This window comes from Balaenoptera musculus, chromosome 15, assembly GCF_009873245.2.
Source record: "Balaenoptera musculus isolate JJ_BM4_2016_0621 chromosome 15, mBalMus1.pri.v3, whole genome shotgun sequence".
NCBI classification, from domain to species: Eukaryota; Metazoa; Chordata; class Mammalia; order Artiodactyla; family Balaenopteridae; genus Balaenoptera; species Balaenoptera musculus.
The window spans coordinates 80,727,291-80,749,663 of record NC_045799.1 but is presented as its reverse complement, the minus strand read 5'-3'; the positions used below and the strand labels follow the sequence as shown (position 1 = coordinate 80,749,663).

The window sequence follows — 22,373 nt, the reverse complement described above, 5'->3', positions numbered from 1 at the left end:
AGTATACCACTTAGGGATTTTCACAAAGTGAACACACCCATCTGACCCGCACCCAGGTCAAGAAACAGTGGGAACCACCTCCTTGCAACTGCCCACGTGCTCCTTCCCAGTCATTGGAGAAGGTGAGCATTTTTAATGGGTAACTTCTCACTGTGGCCAAAATTGGGTTAAGAAAGAAAAAGAGAATATCAGAAACCAGCAGTCTGTCACACCCATCGCTTTATATATTCGCCCAAAGGCACTCTTATCATCAGTTTCCCCAAATCTTTCATTCTCAGTCCAAGAAATTTTATCTTAAGAGACAACATTTGAAATTTACATTTTCTGTAATTTCATATTGCGAGCCTGGGACCAAGAACGACAATCTGGCCTGAACAGGAACTTTCTGCAGCCACAGATTCATAGGTGGATGCATTGAGAATGTACCTGTGGGATACTGACCAGGTCTGAGTTTCGAGAGGTCTGTAAATACAGAGACATCCTAGAGAACCATTAGGGACCCCGTCCCATGAATGGGATGAATATGGGAAAATCTGCAATTCTATACACATGTTTTTTAGAAGTGAGAAAACCCACAAATAAGATAGATGTGGCCAACTCTTAGAACAGAATTCAGAATTCATTCAATATTACAGTATGCATATTGGAGAGAACATCTCTGTTATGTACAGAGGCCACTTTTCTCAGGGCTCCCAGCCTACTGAACGTTCTAACATTCATCTTGGAGAGAATCCCTGTTTGCAGGAGGCATCTGGCAGCATTCCGACACCACACGGCATCAGCTAATTCGCATGCAGTAGAAACGCTACAAACGCGATAAATGTGAGGGCTTTCAGGAAAAGTAAAGCTCATTCAACGTCAGAGAATTCACACTGGAGAAAAACCATATTCACGTAATGGCTGTGAAAATGCTTTTAGACAGTGCTCAGAGCTAATTAGACATCTGGGATTTCAGAGCGGATAGCAGCCCTGGGAGCAGAATGGATGAGGAAGAGCCTTCAATCGGAGTTCTAGCCTTAGACAATGTCAGCTGATTCATTCGGGATGTGAAGCGGGCGTGTGTGATGAATGTGGGAAGCTGTCTAGGGGAAGCGTGGAGTATGCTGAACGTCAGATCATTCATGCTGGAGAGAAGCCTGTGAGTACAACCAACGTGGAGCGTCATTTGGGGATAGCGCAGCCCTTTCTCATCTTTGGAGAATTCACAGGAAACAAACACTCTCGTTGTAAAGACTGTGGGAGAGCTTTTAGTCAGTAATCAGGCTAATTCATTCTGGAGAAAAACCTTGATTGTGGAGACTGAGGAAAAGCCTTCAGTTCTTTTCCTTATTGGATTTCAGAGAATCCTTAGTGATATATGGGGAAACTTTGCCGGGGTGGAGTGGGGTGGATTCAGGGTTTATTAAGTATCGCATTAAAGCATTAATTGCATTAAGAAGGGGTTTAAACTTTTTGCTTCTTCCACTGCAACCAAAGCTTTCATTTCTGTCCCTGATTATCTCATAGAATTTTTTTTTTGTCTCTAATGACTTATCTTCCTTAAGGAAGGTAAGGAAGATAAGCTTATAAGCTTGCTTTTATAAGCTTAACTTCTAATTCTAGTAGGTATTCAGTACATTTCTGCTGAATGAATGAAGTCATGCAATCGGTAAACAGCAGAGTCGGCCTGGCTTGGGCCTTCGGGGTCAGGACTCCATAAGTCATGTAGGGCGTGTAAGGACTGCGTTGAGGGGGCGAGGCTTACTGGCAGGATCTGGAGGTTACAGATTCTACTAGGACTGCAACATATCCGTGTTCGGGCCCCATTAACTCGAGGAACTTCTACGGGCCACATCTCTTTACTGCTGAAGACTATTTTGTGATGGGAAAAGGGGGTGGTGATTTTTCTCAAGTCTGAATGTAATGGAATCATTCGTATTTGAAGGCTACATTAGGAGGATGCCAGTTTCTCTTTGTTTTGTATCTAAAACTAGACATTTAAAGAGGAAGGGCTACAGTTCTTGAGTTCAACTTCTCATTTCATGCGGGAAGGGTCAGGCACATTTTCTTGTGTTGAAGCAACACGAAAACCACATTGCTTGATGGAACCTGGATCAGAAGAAAGCTTCATCAGGGTCTTATCCACCGACTGTGTTCTCTCCTCCCAACCTAACTCCTTACCCCTAGCCTAGGATTCTGGGTCTCCTAGAAGACATCCTTGCTCACCACTATATCCATTCCCCAGTTGAGGGAGAAGAGATTCAGGTTGTGTGCATTTCTGGCTCCTGGCTTTGCACAGAGAAGACAGGAAGAAAAGGTTGAGAAAAAAGGGACAGGTGGAAAGGGGACAAAGAATGGAGAAAGTGGGGAGTGGCCACAACTCATGGCACCTTATTCCCAAGAGGATATGCAATGTCACTAAGGCTGGCTGGAGAGGAACTAAAGGGCTTAGTTTTGCACCAGTTTAGTTCTAGCTGCCATACATTTCTTCCAGCTAGTACGTGGGGCTCATAAAATCCTGCTACATGAGACTGGCCTCCTTCTCTAGAATTCATCCAACCCAACCCACCACTTGCCCATTCCAACTTGCTGCTCCTTCCGTGTGCCTTCCGTGGCCTTCTGGCCCGTGCTTAGGCTCTGCATCCCAGGGATTAATACCACCCCCCCCCCGCCCCTATCCCACTGATTTGTTCTAAAATTCATCATTAAGCCCCATTTTAGAAGATGAGCCCCATTTTAGAAGACATGCTCATACGCCTGAACTTTCCTGAATCTTTCCTTCCTTGTCGGTGCCCTGTAGGCCCTGGGAGTTGGAACTAAGTGCTAAAGTTGCTTGCCTATGTAGGCTGTGGCTAATCTTGACTTGCATTTCCTACCATGCAAGTAAGATTTCCAGTGTCTAAACTTGGGCTGATTTTCCATTTGGAGCTACACCAAGAGCCATGGGGCTCTAAGGAATTGATGACAGAGAGGTTCAGAGGAGTGCTGTACTGGTTAAGAATGCCAAAGGCTGCAAATAGCAGAAATCTGCTTAGAAAATAAAGACATTCAATTTAGCGATCAGTAAGACTGGAAGTAGGTGGTTCCAGGATAGGTATAGTGGCCCAACGGTATCATCAAGGACCCAGGCTTTTTTTTGTCTGTCTACTCGGCCAAGCTTGGTATGTTGGCTTTTTCCCTTGGTTTTGTTGCCTCCTGGTCTCAAGATGGCTGCTACAGCTCCAAGTATCACGTCTCAAACATCCCTGTTCAAAGCAGGAAGACGGGACAGGCCTCTTCACTCTCTCTTCTTTAATCAGAAAGCAAAATCTCCCCAGAAGGTCCCCCAGCCATTTCCCTGTAAGTTTTGTTGGCAGAACTAAGTCACGCACCCACTTCTAAGCCAACAGACAGCAAAGGGAAGAAGTTACGAGCTTGCTGCAGTGCAACACATGGGTGGGGGGGCGGGGCAAGGCAGGCCTGGTGAGCCCGGGCAGCAGGGCGGCTCCAGGGCTGGCTCCTCTCTCCGCCTTTTTCACGGAGTCCCAGCTCTGCTCAGGTTATTCCCTCCTTTATCTTCTTCCGCAAGAGGCTCATTCTTCCCGCAACTCGAAATGCGTTTTCTCCCTGTCACAGCTTGTTTTGCTTTTCTTCAGTCTCCAATTTTCCTCCTCAGTGTAATTCTGGCCAGCACATGGCCCTACTTGCCCTCATGACATCGTGTCACACACTGCCTATACGGTCTGATTTGGGGGTTCAAATTTCCTAAAAGGGGAAACTGCCTGGCCTGACTGGTTTCCTTTATATTTTTGAGTCAGGTAACTTCAAAAGTTGTTGGCCAGCCTATAGAGATCCTGGTCCCCTGACTTGCCTGTGTGTGTGGTGTGGGGAGGGTGACAGAGAGGGGGTCATGTGATACAACACAGCCACCTGGCGGGGGGGCTGAATGAGGCCGCTCCCCACAGGAGGGGCTGTGTGTGTGTGGGGGGGGGGGCAGGTGTAATGGAGTGGAGAAGAGCAGAGACAGTGGGTTCCTGGAGCCCAGGGAAACAAGAAGATCAGGCCACTCTACACAGAGAGACGCCACATGGCAGAACACGGAGGCACCAGGCACAGGAGGGAAAAAGCCATTTTTGGACATTTCAGCCCCATTTTAGTGGATGCCATGTGGAGGAGAGGAACCTGGCTGGCAGACAGAACCAAGGCCCTTGACTTATGGCCGCAGTTGAACCTGCCCAGCCGAATCCAGATGTTCGGGTCACCCTATTTAAGGGTGATAAGATTTGGTCTTGGGATAGTCCTTAGAGGAGTGATTTGAGAGGGTGTTCTGGAGATCCAGTGTAAATGACGTTCCAGCTATACACTTTCAAGTCAGGAGCACGAAAACCCAGTGAGCAGCTGTCCTCCTGCCCAGAGACAGCGGCGTGCGTGAGCTCGTAAGCCTCGGGTAAGCAGGCAAAGAGGCAGCTGGCAAGGGCCCTCCCTTTCTCTCCTTATTGCTCAACAATCTGCTCACATCTTCACCAGGTTCGAGGTTCAGCTGTTTAGAAGCAGCCTTCGCTTTCTAGGAAATGCAGTTCTTATGGGCAGAGCCAACACTAGGCATTAACTCTTATCAACCCCACCACGAACATTTCTAACTTACTAGCTTTTAAAGAAATTTAGAAGAGAGCGCCATGGCTATATAAATCCCTGGATATACACAGAATCTGTCCCCTTTTTTGGTAGGGGAGATAGAGATTTTGCAGCTAACAAAAGACAAGGGATGTTCCTGCATTTCGTGCTTGGGACCCAGAGCTTCGCCGTGTACGAAAGGATGATGCACTCGTGGCGGGGGTGGCACAGGTGGGACCTTTCAGTACAGTCATCAACATCCGTTCTCCTGGTTACCTCCGCGCTGGTAACCTTGGTTGCTGGTAACTACAGGAGCACTCAGTGCCAGGTGTTCAGCGAGGCACTGTGAATACAGAGATGCTTCAGACATAGGCCTTGTTCTCAAAGAGCTCCAACTTCATGTTGAGGGTGGACCCTGAGCCAGCCATCCCTATCCAGGACACTGGCGAGCTCTCCAACATCCTGATTTCTTGTTTGTTCCCTGCCTCCCCCGCTCAAGGTCACTCCCAAGGTTAGCGCAATGCACGGCAGCCAGCAACGCCTCCCAGGCAGAGCCGAGGCAATGGGGACCAAGCATCTGCCACCTTATGGACATCAGGGCTAATCTGGCTTCCGGGTCGGGGGGAAGGGGTGGCAATAAGGACAAGTTGACCTTCCTCCTGTGTGACCTGGAGGAGAATGGCCGACAGCCATCCCAGAGAAGGCAGGCTATGTCTTCAGTCAAGGGTAAGCGCATCTCCATCTGAGATGGCCCTGAACCACAAATCCATCTCTCTGCGTCCACTGCGGTGTCCACAGCCGCATACAGTCGCCAATCCCCAAGTCGTCCAAGTCCCTCGGTGCTCATAGGTGCCGTGGAGAATACAAAGGACAAGATGTGGTTCTTCCTTGAAGAGCTTTCTGTCTGTACGAGAAGAAAAAGGCATGAGAAGGCCACGAAGGACCAGAGCATTACCGGGGTGCTAGACGGGGCTCAGGGGCAGTGGATCTGGTGAGCACAGTGCAGGCTGGGAGCCCAACCGCAGGCCTGCAGGGTCCCAGGAAGGCTTCATGAAAGAGGTGGGCTTTGGGCCAGGCTTGAAGGGTGGGCAGCATTCGGAGGGATGGTGGTGGCGGCTGCATTCCTGGGGGAGCTGCACGTGAGCCATGACCGTGGGTGCTCAGAACATGGTTCCCTCATCACCCCCTTGTGAAACAGAGGATTCAGCCAGTGGTTCCTCTTCTCGCTGCTGTAATCACAACAGCCAGAGGCTAGAGGGTTCGTGCAGGCATAGAGCTTTGTGTGGCCGAAGTGGGGGCCTGTGACACTCTCATTTCCTACGGTGTCATCACAGCGTGAGGCCAGGGCCAAGGACATGCTGTCAGCACCTGTGCTCAGCCTTTGTGCCAAAGCAGCACGGCGGGGGCCATCCTGGGGGACCGCTGCTCCTCAGAGGCCAGGATCTGGAGCCTTTATGCTGAAGGTATCATTTTGGGAAACCACAGACTCTAAGCCCAAACCTCGCTCCACCGGCATGACACACGTGGCCAAACACTTGGACCGGATTCTGGCAGAAGATCAAAGAATTCATTCGGCAGAGGAAATCTTTGGATATTCTGAATAAGGGGAAATTTCCATTCATCTCGTAATTCATACTAGAGAGATTCCCTATGAATGGCACCAATGTAGGAAAATCCTCCAAGCGAGGCAGCCACTATCACAGTTGAGAACTCACAGGGGGAGGGCTGGGGGCACGGGAAGCAAAGACAGCGCAAACAAAGAGCTCAGCCTGGAGCCCATCACACGGGAGAAAACCTATATCCTCATGAGCACAACGGCGCTCCGAGAAAACACAACCCTCACCCAACAATGGCTAAGCCCTTCTGCAGATTCATTCATGTAATGAATCAGGGGTGGTGATCATTTCAAGAGAAATCAGCCCTCATTCATCACCCGAAGGTTCCAACTGGAGAGAGGGCAGATGCTCGTCATAAATGAGGGGGCTCTTGGGGGTTCTCCGGCCTCAGGAAACACGGAGACCATGCAGGGCCCCAGGAGGACTGTCAGAGGGACCTCAGAGCACACGTCGTATCAAATGGTCATGGAAGAGGAAAACATGATGAAAGGGCAAATTTAGAAAACGATTTTGTTGGAACGTGCACTTTTAGCACCTGTAATGGAACGACAGACTTGGGCTGGAAGGGATGCAGACACCCCTTGGGAGAGAGTCTGCTCTGGGGACACGGTCGTTCGCTTGCAGCCCGTGGGGTCCACTTGCCCAGGGACCTAGTGCTGTGCAGGGGAGAAGAAGCCAGGCTCCGGAGCTCTCAGCAATTTCCTTTTCCACAGGGCCTCGATGTCGATGTTTCTTCATGGTCCCTCCTCCTTCCTCTCCCCTCAGTAAAGTCCTGGCCTTGTGTCTGCCACGTGCCCACCTGTCACTGGTGCTGCTCAGGGGGCAGGAGGCCATCTGCCCACCAAGAGTGTGATGACCACCATTTCATCTGACAACTTGCGAACACGCCCCAAGGGATGCTGCTGTGACCTGTCCCTTCATTCATTCAACAAATACCTTTCAAGCATCTCCTCTACTCTGTAGCTGGCACATTGTTTGTGTTGGGATAAAGGACAGGGGAAAAGGAGGTGTCAGCCACAAGTGGCTCGGGCCACCCTGGGGAAGAGAGAGGGGAATCAGGAAACCAGGAGCACCTTCGAGACTGCAGGGGTGTCTGTGTCCCTGGTTTCAGAGGGGGGCTTTGGAGAGAGTGCTGGGGAGGCAGGGAGGAAGAACTCTGATCTAATGACTGCCTCCCACGTGACAGGCTAGCATGTGCTGTCTCCGAGCCCCCTGCGTGCGTGGCATCCGTGGTCCCCACTTTGTAAAGAAAATCAGGTGCATGCACAGCTAGCAGGCGGCACAGCTGGTCTAGGTCTGTCTCACTCCTGATCCCAGTGTCTTCCCATCACCACAGGGAGAGAATGGGTCCTTTAGTGCCACCATTCCTTGGGCGATGTTGCCAGAGGCCTCGGGGACAGTGGGAGGCCCCTGGTGAAGCGGGAGGAAAGGGGATGGAAGGGGAGAAGGGGACTGGCTTTGGCAGACTCTACTTTAGGGAGCAGAGAAAGGCACACTCATTCATTCACTCCGCCTTTATCCACTAGGCAAATCTCTCCCGAGCCCTGCGGAGGACCGGGCGCTGTGCTTCGGTGCTGGGGATGTGAGTGAGGAAGACGGACACGGGACTTCTATTCTAGAAGGAGGCGGGCGATCCAGGAGGCTACGCGTTTTGAAGGGGAAGCCAGAGGAGAACCCTAACCTCGACCTGCACCGCTAAGACTGACTTCTGGGAAGGGCTGACGCGTCAGGTAAGAGCTGAAAGAATAAGCATCAGCCTGGTGTGTGCTGGGAAGCGCCTTCCAGAGAGAACCGCGCCGGCAGGTCTGTGGGTGATGAGCCGAAAGAGGGCCAGTGTCATGTATGTGAGGAAAACAGTGCGAGACATGGAGGGAGGCGAGGAGGGACCAGGTCATCCAGGGCCCTTAGAAGGAGCCCAGACTGGACCCTAAGAAAAAAGGGAAGCCGTGAAGAATGTTAATCGCGGGGAGGCCCTGAGCAGTCTGCAGTTTATCCCTTCCCTCGGAAGCCCAGGGCTGCAACCGCCAGGAGAGAGTTGTCCAAGGATTCGTCTAAACTAGGGCAGATGTGGTCAGAGTGAGCGTGTGAGTTCTGTCCTTTTTCCTCATGAACCAAGGAGGTTTCCAACAGGTGCGCGGTGAGCCGAGTGAGCAGTAAAGCTAGGGCCGAATGCAGGTGGCTTGATCCCAAGGAGGAAACCTCTGGTGCGTGAAGGGCAGACCTGAAGGTCCCCACAAGAGCTTTGGGACGGACGTGCGTGGGCAGGCACCCCCCTCCTGTGGCCAAAAGAGGTACTGCACCCGTGTTCCCAAACTGGCCAGGCTCTAGGTTCTCGCTGGGGAAGCCCAGTGAAATGAAGCTGGGGCTGCAAGGAGCTGTGGACCCCAGGAGGTTCCCACCTGTTTTTTTGTTTGTTTTTTGAGAAACCTGAACAGTGGAGAAAATGTATATATATGCTTAGAAAGAAAATGCTAGAAAGACACTCAGTGTTACCAGTGATTCTGGTATAGGTGACTAAATTTTTCATCGCGTTTATACGTATTTTAAAACTTGGTCATGTATTACTTTTGTTGATAAGAGAAAAAAATGTATTTTTTTTTTTTTTAAAAAGAGCAGAAGTGACAGAAAAGTGCCCCAAGGGGGTACTGAAGTGGAGGCCAGGTGGCTAGTGCGAGAGCTGAGTGGCTTGGTGAGAAGCTGCTGCCCGGGCAGCCCTGGGCATTTCACACCTGTGGAGCACGAGCCACGCTGAGAAGGTCCGTGCTGGGGACCAGGCTTCCTGGAGGCTGCCCTCCTGGCCGTTTCTCTCTAGCTGCGTCCTTCAGCTCACACACACCCAGCCTCGGGGTCCCTGCCCCTCTGCCTTTCTCGCATGTGCTCATCCTTCTCCCATCAGAGTAGCACCCTCCTGACCTGGTCTCGCAGTGGCCCCAGCCGCCAGGTTCTGGGTGACCTGGAAGTGTATTCCACACGCTCACACTGGAGGGTTCTCTTCTGCGTGGTCTCTGGCTTGTAATGAGGGCTGGGTCTGCTCAGAAACTACAGCCACGCGTGTTCCATCCATGGGGTCTCTGCCTGGACAACTTTTCTGGCTGGAGACAAGCAGCTCACCTGGCCGGCAGTTCTGGCCACTCTGGTCACCTTCCCAACTCCTCTCTTCTCTCTCCTGCTTGAAACTCTTCTCTGGGGCGGGGCAGCTCCTCGGCCTCCCCTCTAGGAAGTTCCCTGATGCTGGTCTAAGGGACTGGATCTGGAGGGCCAAGGACACAGCCCCCATCATTGCTAGGGTCATTCTTGACTGGAGAAGTTCCCAAGGAGGCTCACTTGTGCCGTGGGAGGGTTACATTGCAAAGAAACTCCTCAGGAGCTTAATTCCAGAAACCTTCTGAAATACGTAAAATGTGTTTTTTAAAAAATCAAATAAAACCCCTTCATTATAGAAATTTTCAATCCCACTAAAGAGAATATAATAATACAACGAACTCTCATGTTCCCATCACCTAACCTTCATGGCTATTCATTTACTGCCATTCCTGTTTCCACCACACCTCACCACATTTTGTGTGTGTATGTGTCTGTGGAGTATTTTAAAGTAAATCTCAGACAGTATATTTTTTTTCTGATAGGTAACTCAGTATGTATCTCTAGCAGATAATTAAATTACACTTGACGTTTGGGGGGAATATGTATGATAACAGAATAGTTTAGTGATCTCCTGTACCCATCTCCACCTCCAGTAGACACCAGCCAATCTCCTTTCATCTGCTCTCCCCTCTCCCACCACAATGGATATTTTTCAAGCAAATCTCAGACATCATTTCACCCATAAAATCGGCAGTATGTGTCTCTAAAACGCTTTTCCTTTTTAAAGCATAACCCCAATATCATTATCACAACTAAAAATTTTAAACAGTAATTCCTTAATATCATCCATGTTCACATTTCCCTGATTTTAAAAAACTTCACAGTTGGTTGTTAGAATCATAATCCAAATAAGGTCTACAGGTTGCATTTGGTTGATAGTCTCTTCAGGTCCACTTCCCTCTTAAAAAATATATTTTTTTAAATCTAGTAATTTGTTGAAGTATTTCAACAGTTTGTCCTTAGAACGGAATGACACAATGCTCGAGCACCAGTTCTGTGCCAGGCACTGTGTTTTGTGCTGGAAATAAAGGCGTGAGCAGATCTGGGGCAAATCACTGACTCTCTCTGGGCTTCAGTACCCGCTTCTTTAACAGAAGAGGATTGGACTAGATGCTCTCTAAAGGCTCCACTCTGATTCACTCGGATCCCCATCTCATCTCTAGGATCCACTGTGTGGGTCTACGCGAACCGCAGTCAAACTTACTCCCAGGGAACCCTCGCCTTGACCCTACCGAGCGGCGCCGGTGGGGGCAGGCCGGGCCGACACCCTACCTTTCTGGGCGGCCGCCCACCTGTCGGGGTGCTAGGAGGTCGAGATAAAACGGGAGGAGCTCGCCCGGACGCCGGAAAATCGCTCTGACCGCGGCAGCGAGCTGTAAAGGCAGAGACCTTGCGCACGGGCCGGCCCTGCCCAACTACACTTTCCACAGCCCTCTGCAGCCAGCCGGTTACCACGGAGACGGGCCGGGATAGTCGGCTCTGAGACTGTCCGTGGCCTGGGCCTCCGGGTGGCCGTGTGCAGAACAGCCTCTACCCCCACGGCTTCCAAACGGGCCGGCCACGCGCGCCCGCCACCCAGCCCTTGATTCTGGGGCCCGAGGAGGCAGAGCCATTTGGTTGGGTCTGGGCCGCCGGGAGGCTGAACTACATTTTCCAGAAGCCTCCGGGCACGCTCACGCGGGGCACCGAAAAGGTAACATCGAGTTGTTGCCAAGAAGACCAGTCCCGGCGTATTTGGGCCCCTGAAGCCCGTGGACAGAGGAGTTGGAGACAGAGAAGAGGGATAGAAGAGAGAATGAGGATGGGAAATTCGTTTAGAAAGCAACATAAAGAGTACACTCCCTCCTGTTTAACTTTGTTTCCACCAATGCTCAGGGCCAGCGTGAGCATCGCACAGCCCTCTGGGAAATGCAGATGGCGCTGCCCTAAGGGCCATGGGAAATGTAGTCATTGATTAACAGCTACTACCTCGAGCACCTACAGTAAGGATACGGGATTGAATCCTCCCTGCTTCTCCCTTCTTTTCCACTCAAGCACAATATTTACCTCCCCAATGCGTACAGAATCTCTCCCTTTCTCTTCGTGCCAACCCTCAGTGCTGTATTTCAGACACTCCCTTAAATCTGTTCTCCTCACGGCCACCAAAGTAATTGTCCCTGCTCTCTTAGGGCTCTTACACAGCTAATAGAACCAAGTCCACATTAACCAGCTGGCATGTATATTTGCCCTCTCACCTACTGTCTCCCACTAGTCTCCTCATATGTAAGAACCATTCTCTTTAGATTGTTCATCTCATTTGTGATTGACATCTTAAAGCCATTGCCACCATTTTTTAAAACTGCAGAGCACAACTTCTTGCTTTTAACAGTTGCCCCCCCAAAAGGGTGATACATTCCAAGTGTAGCTGGATTTGCAAAATATTCTTGAAAAGTACTTGAAATAGGTTTCTATCAGTAGAAACCAAGTTCCTCATACTTTGATAAAATTAGGATTTTATTTCTCTGAACAAAATATTTCATTACATGATCTGGTTAATTCACACCTAGGTGTTTTCCAGGTCTTGTAAAGTCACACAAAAGATTAAAACAAAAATCAAAAACACGATGGTTCTTGTATGAATTACTTATCACAAAACTCCGGTAGGATTATAAACAGTCTTAATAGATTTTTTTTTTTTTTTATACAACACTTTGAAAGTCTAAGATCTATACACTTGATCCAAAGAGCTGTAAGCGTGGAGTGAATCTGCCTGAGGCTTTAGAGAAAGGAGGCATACTTTTAAAGGCTATCAGAAAGCCCAGATAGGAATGAACTGTACGTGTAAGAAGACAGATGAGGTGTTGCCCACATCAAAGCACCAAGAAACTTTCCTTGTGAAGTGGGAATACTTGGCAGACAGAACATTTCCATTAGCTTTTAACTTCGGTAGGAAGAATGGCCCAGATCATAAACATAGAGAATTATTTAACTGATAAAGCCATTTAGAAGTCACAGTCAAAAATACGTAATCTCTTAACATTCAAAAGCAGAGTTTCCATCTTCCTCATTTATTTAATTTCTTTGGCTTTGGTTTTTAAAATGTAGAATCCTTCATTTCTTGCCTGAGGAAAGAGTACGTTTGTTGAAAAAGCATCAGCCAAGGCCAGGATATTCATGTAGTTCTCAGGAATCAGGTGGGGAAGGCTGAAGTCAAGATCTAGAAGGGCCACAGTTCAGAATGATTTTCTTAAGTGGTACCAATGCAGTTACCTTTTCAATGGGTATCAGGAGCACTGCTCTTTTATTAACTCTTATATGTTCTCAGTTACCAGCAAAGCTCCATCTGTTGTTATAGCAACTTAGCCTACACTTTGGACATAAGGGTCTTCTGGTATTCCAGCAAATGTATAATGATCTCCAGGAGCTTTCCTGAACAATTTTGAGATACGGACATTCAGGTTACAATATAAGTTGTAATTTTCTTTACAACAGAGCTTCAGAATACTACTTGGTCATTTGATTGGTTTCAAGAAATATGATGCTATATATATCTGCAACATACTTGCAAACCATTTTCTGGGTGGTTTAGCTCCAAAAATGGTTATTTGCCCTGCTGTTGTTGCTGTGGTTGTTATTGCTTTACTAGGTTCAGTCTCAAAGGGTGAGACTCTTAGCCAGGTCCACTTGTAGACTCATCTGCCCAGTTACACAAGACAGTGGAAAGAGTGGGGGCATGGGATCCAGTTCTGTCCCTGTCCCTAACTTGCTGAGTCACCTTGACTAGTCATTTGTCACCCCCCCAAAACCTGCTCCTCCTCTTCCATTAACGCCTCAGTGAACAGCATCTGTGGTAGGCTGAATAACGGCCCGCAAAGACATCAGGCCCCACTCCCAGTAACGTGCACATCCTGTAAATGATACTTTGCTTGGAAAAAGCGTCTTTGCACATATGACTAAATTAAGGATCTTTAGATGGGGAGATTATCCTGGGCCCTAAATGCAATTATAAGTATCCTTACAAGAATGAGGTAGAGGGAGATTTGAGTCAGATACACAGAGGCGAAGGCAATGTGAAGATGGAGCAGAGAGAGATTTGAAGATGCTGGCCTTGAAGACTGGAGTGATGGAGCCACAAACCAAGGAATGACAGCAGCCACCTCTACACTCGTCCTCCTTCCGATCCAGCCCTCACACTGCGGTCAGAGGGGCTTTTCTACCATGGAGATCCGACCACATCAACCTGCAGTGAACATCCTTCAGTGGCAGCTCAAACCCTGACACCTTGGCCGGGTGTAAGAAGCCCTTCACCATCTGACCCCTGGTCCTCTCTCCTCACCCACACGCACACCCACCCACCTCCACTCCCCTCCTCTACACACTCCACCTCACTCACTCAGACACTCCCTCCTCCACACAGCCTTGAGTGACGATCCACTACCGAGTTTCCCACACGTCTGAGCTGTTTCATGCTTCTGTGGCTTTCATGTGCCTTGTCACATCTGTGATACAGAGAAAGGAATTTTAACCATATGCCAGCACATGCAGCAAAAATCATTGTGCACTTAGAAAATGGTTCTGTGACACTGTAAATCAGAAGTAGGATTCTAAGAGCAGCCGTCTTATCTTTCCCTCAAAAGCGCTGACGGTTGAAACCACTTCCGTAAAATTCCACATTCAATGTACTTGTGTCCCAAATCATGTTTTTCAATGCCATTAAATGTCCATCAATAAAAATATAATATTTCAACATAAATTGTTAGTAATTGTAATATAAAATTCCCAAATAAATGATTAAGTGGAATATTACGCAGCTGTAAAAAAGAAAAAGGCAGCTCTGTATATAGTTACACAAATCCTCCAAATAAAAAAAGTGAAAAAAGTTGTAAAAAAGTGTGAATAGTTTGCTACTGTTTCCATTAATAAAGCACAATCGTATGTGCACAGGAACGGGGTTTGGGGACAGGGAAGACAGGGAGACTTCTTCACTAAATGGTCTCTTGTAACCTGTGCACATGTGGCCTCTTAAATTTTAAACATTTTTCTCGATTCAAGGGCTCACAAGGGTTGTACTCTGGCTATGAACATAAATGAAAGCTGCTGGGTTAATTTTTCTATTGAGCTCTTGGATAATCATTAAAAATCAGATAAAAATAATCTCTGTTTTGGAGCTGTAGTCTCAAGATCAATTATTATTATTGCAGCTATTACGTAAAGAAGATTTACTACAGTTTGCATTAACATAATCTTGTGTTCCTTGCAAAAGTTCCAACTGAGAGCAGGTCAGGCAGAAGGAAATTAACCTGGGCCTAAAATGTGCTCATGGATAATCCAGGCAGTTTACTAAAGTTGACTGTAGTTCAATCTAAATTTACCAGGGGGGCTTCCCTGGTAGCACAGTGGTTAAGAATCTGCCTGCCAATGCAGGGGACATGGGTTCGATCACTGGTGCAGGAATATCGCACATGCTGCGCAGCAACTAAGCCTGTGTGCCACAACTGAGCCTGAGCTCTAGAGCCCATCAGCCACAACTAATGAGCCTGTGTGCCGCAACTACTGAGCCTGTGTGCCGCAACTACTGAAGCCAGTGCACCTAGAACCCATGCTCCACAACAAGAGAAGCCACCACAATGAGAAGCCCATACACCACAATGAAGAGTAGCCACTGCTCGCCGCAACAGAAAGCCCGCGCACAGCAACGAAGACCCAACGCAGCCAAAAATAAATAAATAAAAATAAAATTTAAAAATAAATAAACAAATAAATAATTTACCAGGGAACTGTCATTATCTGCCAACACCACTCTCTCAAGCAGACTGCCCACACAGCTGCATTTCAGCCCTCTTCATTGTAAGAGTGAAACGCAGCCAAGCATATTTTTCATCTCTTGTGTCTCTACTTTTCTTCCACTCTCAGTTGAAAAGACCTACATCTAACTTTTTTTTTTGGCTGCGCTGGGACTTCGTTGCTGCAGGCAGGCTTTCTCTAGTTGCAGCGAGCAGGGGCTACTCTTCGTTGTGGTACGCGGGCGTCTCATTGCGGTGGCTTCTCTTGTTGCGGAGCACGGGCTCTAGGCACACTGGCTTCAGTAGTTGGGGCACGCAGGCTCAGTAGTTGTGGTTCATGGGCTTAGCTGCTCTGTGGCGTGTGGGATCTTCCGGAACAGGGATGGAACCCATGTCCCCTGAGTTGGCAGGTGGATTCTTAACCACTGCGGCACCAGGTAAGTCCCTACATCTAACTTTTGATCTACTTAATATATTTTCAGGTTGGCTGTATTAAAAAATTCAAAAAGTACAAATTATGAAAGAACAATAATTCATAAGATCACTAAAACAAACTCACTTGTACAATAAGCTATAAACTCACCATATTTGCTTATCCTGAGCATTAAATCTTTTGACTAGTTTTACAAATGGTTGTTATGACAACAAAACATTGTTTTCCCCTGTATTACATGAAATAATATTTAAGAATTAAATTCCCCTGAGATAATAAAAAACGTTTTTAGGAGATGTATATGTATTCCATCTTCCAGTGTGATATGGTGTCCAGATATCAAGGACATCTAAATAAAAATAAAATCTTGGAGAGGTTAAATGCTAATATTTTTCAAAAATATCCTAGGCAAATTGTACAGATTAAGGAATGAAAATCACATTTAAACCAATCTACGTGGATTAAACTACTGTTGGTATCACTGGGCTATGACAGTTACAATTCCACAACTTTTATAGTATGACATAATGTGAAGGGGAAAAAAAACCACCTCAGTTTTCCAGCTCTCTGGAGAGATCTGGGGAAAGGAATCAGAATTCAATAACAGGAGTTTCTCAGCTGAACTGAAGACAGAGAATAGATGGTATGAGTCAACTCCCTGGCTGACTGTTACCTTTGGCCAAATAAGGAAAATGTCTTCTACAGCCAAAGGGAGATGAGAACCTTAGTAGGTGGATGGATTTCAGATCTGCACTGAAATTGACTTCATTTGGGATGCGGAAGCGTCTAGGTGAAGGCCGGTTAGGTGATAATTGACATCTCCTCCCGGTCTCTGCTCTCAGACACTGAGTTGATTATGCTTCTTAAATACTTTATGAACTCCATTCTGATCTCTTCTGGGTCATCCTCAAGATTTGAGTGCACCAGCTTCAGCTTGTTCAAGGGTGGCGCTTAAAAAGGAAAATGATGTAATTAGGCATGAACTTTTAGCGAGGGGCTATTTCTAGCTCCAAAGGACCTGAGTCTTTTATATTTTATTTAAAAAAAATATTTATTTATTTATTTGGCTGAGCCGGATCTTAGTTGTGGCACGCAGGATCTAGTTCCCTGACCAGGGATCGAACGCGGGCCCCCTGCCTTGGGAGTGAGGAGTCTTAACCACTGGACCACCAGGGAAGTCCCAGGACCTGAGTCTTACAGGAGCCAATTTGTTTAACTTTCCCAAGTCCAAAAATAAAGTTGTGCCTTGCTTGACACAATTTAACAGAGAAAGGTTTCATCACGCTGCCACCCGGCAACAGGATCACAGCTCTCCAAGCCACTTCCAGGCCTTCTTTGTTCTTACACCAGAGGGAGGCATTTCTGAATTTTGAGTTGTTTTTTATGATCACTTTGACACCTCTGTAATGGTGTGTGTCACATGCAAATTGGAGCTTAAAGGCAAGTCAGGAAAGAGTGTCCCTAATAGTACCGATGAGTGGCTAAAACCAGGTTTTTTTCCCCTCTTAGTGTCTGCCTACTTTTAAAGTGTCTGCATGCTGGACTGGATGGTACAGCAGATCTTCCAACCCAGCAGTTCTGATTTACGTGGTAAGAAAAACAAATGTCTAGGACACAGCAAGTGCTCTTTAACTGCACAGGGCTGCTGGTTTCCAAGACACAGGGCAATATACAAATGCCCAGAGCATTTCAGACTACAGCAGAAAGGAGAAGTCCAGGCTCCTTACCCAAAGCCAGGTTTCCTTTGTCACTTCCAGAGCCTGGTTTGTGGTGTGCAATTAACAGACATTGAGTATCCTGTAAAAACTGCTGCTGGACGAAGCAGGAATACCACATCTCAATTTCCTTCAGGTGGCTTGGGATGTCAGCACTGAAGACGATCACCACCCCGTGAGAGTCCTTCATCAGGGCTGGCCAGCAAGACTCGAACCTGCATGGCAGAAAAGGATGCAGCGTGAAGGGTAGGTGGCTCTGGTTTCTGCATTTGTTTTGTTTTTAATTTTTATTGGAGTATAGTTGATTTACACTGTTGTGTTAGTTTCCGCTATACAGCAAAGTGATTCAGTTATACATATACACACATCCACTCTCTTTTAGATTCTTTTCCCATAGAAGTCGTTATAGAGTATTGAGTCCCCTGTGCTAATATAGTAGGTCCTTGTTAGTTATCTATTTTATGCACAGTAGTGTGTATACGTCAGTCCCAATCTCCCAGTTCATCAGCCGCCCGCCACTCTCCCCCCTGGTAACCGTAAGTTTGTTTTCTACATCTGTGACTCTATTTCTGTTTTGTAAATAAGTTCACTCGTACCATTTTTTTTAGATTCCATGTATAAGCAATGGTTCTGGTTTCTAACTGTGGACTCTGAAAATAATGTCTCAGTATTAATCATGAATGGATGACCTCTCACTATATCATAACCCAGTCACTAAAGTTTCAAGAGCAATGCATGTCATCAGTAATTGATGGAGCCCCTAACACATGCTAGGAAGGGCGCTCGCTAGGCCCAAGTCCAAGGTGCCTGGCAGGCAGCTGATTTTTGAATCATTTGATGGAACAAATGCTCTAAAGGAAACGTACTTTGGATCGCCACCACAGTCCCAGAGCTCAAATTCACACCCCGTGCTTTTGTCGTTGCTGGTAACGTGTGGGTTCTCAAATTCCAGGATCCTAAACATAAAAACAAGAGCAGCACCTCTCCTTAGGAAACGTTATACTTTGCGGATGCCACCAGCACCAAAGTCAGGGGTGGGTGATGGTCAGGGACTCCATGGGACGCGGATTGGTCAGGGCTCACCTCACTCCTTGGGTTGGGTTGTATTCGGTGATGTCAGAAGATTCTGTCAGGAAGTTGGCCAAAACAGTTTTTCCACTCTGTGAAAATGAAGACAGTGAAAGATCGTTGCTGAAGACCAGAAAAGTAAACCATAAGCAGGCCCTCCAATAGCCAGCTTGGACCCAGGTGGGATGCAGTAGAGGCCACGGCCACCCTGAGATCACCAGGGCAGAGGGCTCTCTCTGGTTGGGTGGGCACAGCCTGCTCTGGGTTGCAGGGAGCACAGATTTCAGTGCTGGCTCTGCCGCTGGGTGACTTTACCTGCTTCCAAGCAGAGGGAATAGCTAGTTCAAAGGCACCAGGCAGGAATGGACGTGGCACATTTAAGGACTAGAAAGGCTGGTAAATTAGAAGAGTAGTAAGGGAGAGGGAGATGTGTATGTGCAGAAATTATTTTGTTGTTGGAAGCTAGGTAATGGATACTAGGGTTCACTGTTCTCTCTCCCCTTGTATATGTTTGAGAATTTCCATTTAAAAAAGATATCTATGTTTGTTTTGCTTTTCATAATTCCAAGCATATTGTTGTTACTTGCCTATTTAACAATTTATGTCTTGGAGAGCTCTCTGTGTCAGTTTACATGGATTTGCCTTATTTTGTTTCACTGCTGCACAAAGTAAGAATGTACCTTAGTTTATTCAGACATTTGCTCATTGATGGGCACCGAGGGTGTTTCCATCTGTTCAATATTGTATAGGACTCATGGGGAACGTGGAGGAGTCTTTAGCTACAGTAGCTTTTGAGAAATGTAATTGCCACGCTAAAAGCTGTGCACATTTAAAATTGCAATCCCAGAATACTCCTTTCCCTGAAAGCATTCTAACACTGCATGTTATCAATATTCTAAACTTTTCTCATCCAAACTGATGAGCAAATAAGTGCCATCTGTTTGTTCTGTGTTCTGTGACTGTGCGACTGAGCATCTTTTCATACTTATTGGTCAGTTGTATTTCTTGTACACAGACTTTGCTACATTATCTTGAGTTGCTTCTCTTTTCTTTATTGATTCTTAAACTTTCCTGTATGTTCTACCTATGAATCCTTTCTTTGTCATGCATTTTGCTAATACTTTCCCCTGGCTTTAACTTTGCTGTCATTTCTTTTAAGGCTTCTTCATTTTTGTGTTGTGTTTAAGACCTTCCCTGTCACAAGATTAAAAACATAGCTTTCCATATATTCATCTAATACAGTGGTTCCCAGCAAGTGGTCCCTGGACGACCAGCATCAGCAAGATGCAAATTCTCAGGTCCCTCCCAGACCTACTGAATCAAAACTCTGGGATAGGACCAGCGAGTTGTGCAACTGCCCACCAGGCAATTCTGATGGGTGTTTAAGTTGGAGAGTTATTCATTTACTACTTCCACAGTTGTTCTTTTACACATTTAGCTTTTTGGTCCATCTGAATTTTATTCTTGTGTACGGTGTGAAGTACACAGGTAGATTTAATCCCCCGCCATCACCACCCACATGAAAAGCTAATAGTTCCAAGACCAGGTAATAGTTCAGTCTTTCCTCCTGGTTTTCTTGTTCCACAGACATATCTCATTAGGGACAGCCACAGGCACAAAGGAGAGTCATGAGATGTAGGCTCTGATTCCATAACGCCACTCACTACCTTGGGCCTTCGGGCCTTAGTACAACCGGGTCGAGGTCTGGGAACACCGAGTTCACGGTGAAGCCAGCGGCGCACACCAGGATGGGCGCGGTGGGACTGGGCTCCCGGCTCCTGGGCCCCACCCCCGCCCGGGCCCCGCTTGCCGCCCCGCCGGCCCAGGCCTCACCTCGCAGGGCCCCACGAAGAGGATCTTGGCCTTCAGCATCGCGGCCCGCAGCCCGCAGACCCGCCGGAGCCCCAGGCGCTGCCAGAGTCCTCGCCGCCGTCAGGGCGGAGCGGAAGCCGCCGCGCCAGCCGCCGCGCCGGTTGGCTGCCTTCGTTCCCATGGAGACGGGAGCGGTCGCAGGGGCCGACGGGAGTGGGCGGGTTTCTGCCGGGGGTTGGGGACCGGCCGGGCGCCCGAGGGGCTCTGGGGTGGTCTGCCGGCTGCCTGGTGGGCGGCGTGGGTTTCGGGTTGGAGGTGGGCTGCAAGGCAAAGCAAGAGGGTAGGAGGGAAGTAAAAAACCCGGATCCAGATTCGCTTGTGAGCGGGGGAGCCCGCAGAGCTCGCGGGTTCCCAAATCTCCTTTATTCCTCCCCGTAACCCCGAGAGCTCAAACGGGCCAAGTAGCTGGTGAGGTGGGGTTAGAACCAGGCATCTGACGCCTATATCACTCTGGCATGATACTGTCCGCATTGAGAACGGATTTATCATATCCCTGGCCCAGTCTAGAAAAGGTCAGGGAGAAAAGGAGTCTCTGTGGTTCACCACTCACCGTCATTTGGATAATCTGGGAGAAACCAAAAGGATGATAATGCCCCGGCCTTGTTCACGGGCAGTGCAGGTGTCTGAACGCATTGCTGCTGAGTTCAGTCACTAGGTCAGTTTTAAATTACGGAGGCGGAGCCGGTCCAGAAATTTGGGTGAGGCCATGAAATTGTATGCTAAGGGTGCCAATACAAAATACGCTAGTCCCCCAAAAGTGCTAGTATAACAACTACAACAAGAACAACAACAAAACCAAAATAAATCCAATACCAAACTGCTTTTTTTTGCAATACAAGGTGAACTGGGACTTCCCTGGTGGCTCAGTGGTTAAGAATCCGCCTGCCAGTGCAGGGGACACAGGTTCATTCCCTGGTCTGGGAAGATCCCACATGCCGCGGAGCAACTAAGCCCGTGCGCCACAACTGCTGAGCCTGCGCTGTAGAGCCTGCAAGCCACAACTACTGAAGCCGGCTCGCCTAGAGCCCATGCTCCGCAATAAGAGAAGCCACTGCAATGAGAAGCCCGTGCAGCGCAACGAAGAGTAGCCCCCGCTCGCCGCAGCTAGAGAAAGCCCACGCACAGGAACGAAGACCCAACACAGCCAAAAAAAAAAAAAACAAAACAAAAAAACAAGGTGAACTGTAAGGAAGAGTCCGCCTTAAGTTCAAGATGTCCTTAACTGATTGATTGAATAAATATCTTTTGAATGCCTGCTGTGTGTTTTTCTAGGTACTGGGGATGTGCCCATACCTCTTGAAGCTTTCGTTCCAGTGGAGTAGATGGATATTAAGTAAACAAGTTAATAAAAAAAGTACTCTCAGGTAGAGACAATTTTAGATATTGGTAAACGCTATGAATAAAAATAAATCACTAAAGAGTTAAGGAGTGTGAAGGAGCCAATTTTGGATGGAGTAGTCAAGGCAACACCTTGGTGCAGAGGTGACATTAAAGCAGAAAACTGAGTAAAGAGAGGGCGCAAATAAAGCATGTGAAAGATCTAGGGTACGAGCAATCCAGCAGAACAGCAAGGGCAAAGACACTGAGGTGGAAATAAACGTGGTATGTTCCAAAAATGGCCCAGAGGGCCTGTGACGCCGGTGCAGGAAGAGTAAGGAAGAGAGTGGTAGGAGATGCTTTTGGAGAGGTTGTATAAGACTTCGGGGATTCATTCTAAGGGTGATTGGAAGCCTGTGCCAGGATTGTATTTGGCTATGTGTCATAGAAACTCCACCACAGCAACTTAACCAAATAAGGGATTTATTATTTTCTCACCTAACAAGGAATCCAAGGATGGGCATACAAGGGCTGATGCAGCTGCCTTCTCCTTACTTTCCTGACGTCTTTTGGCTGCTCCACCTTTGTGTATTTGCTTTCTAGGCAGGAACAAAGGAGAAGAGCAAAGGTCAAAAGATATAGAGTACTACAGACTCCCTTTTCTCAGGAAAACAATGGCTTCCTTAGAATCCCTATCCAGTGATTTCTCCTTCTGTCTCATTGGTTAGAACTGTGTCACGTAACCTCCATAACTGCAAAGGAATCTGGGAAATATAGATTGTAGCTTTGCACATTTCTTTTCCCAAGAAGTGGGGCCCAGAGTGGGAGTGGGGGTGGGGATGGGGAGTTGATATTGGCTAGGAAACTGGCCAGC

General features: G+C 47.7%; 1 protein-coding gene across 5 annotated transcripts; it reads right to left on the bottom strand.

Annotated features, from left to right (window-relative positions):
• Nucleotides 1–425: 425 nt before the first annotated feature.
• IFT22 (intraflagellar transport 22) lies at nt 426–20,303 on the bottom strand. Of its 5 annotated transcripts, none has more exons than XR_005016583.1 (7): nt 20,144–20,303; nt 18,326–18,402; nt 18,109–18,198; nt 17,255–17,457; nt 16,201–16,477; nt 13,705–13,810; nt 426–5,476 (listed from the first exon to the last, which is right to left on the bottom strand). XR_005016583.1 is itself a non-coding variant. In XM_036826860.1 (5 exons), the coding sequence occupies exons 1-5, from the start codon at nt 20,180–20,182 to the stop codon at nt 16,329–16,331; spliced, it is 558 nt and encodes a 185-aa protein (XP_036682755.1). In that variant the 5' UTR covers nt 20,183–20,303; the 3' UTR covers nt 15,657–16,328. The 5 variants fall into 5 exon arrangements, 1 of the variants encoding a protein (XP_036682755.1); XR_005016584.1 differs by lacking the exon at nt 426–5,476 and adding an exon at nt 11,973–12,528; XR_005016582.1 differs by lacking the exon at nt 426–5,476 and having other exon boundaries at nt 11,973–13,810.
• Between the last annotated feature and the right edge of the window lie 2,070 nt (nt 20,304–22,373).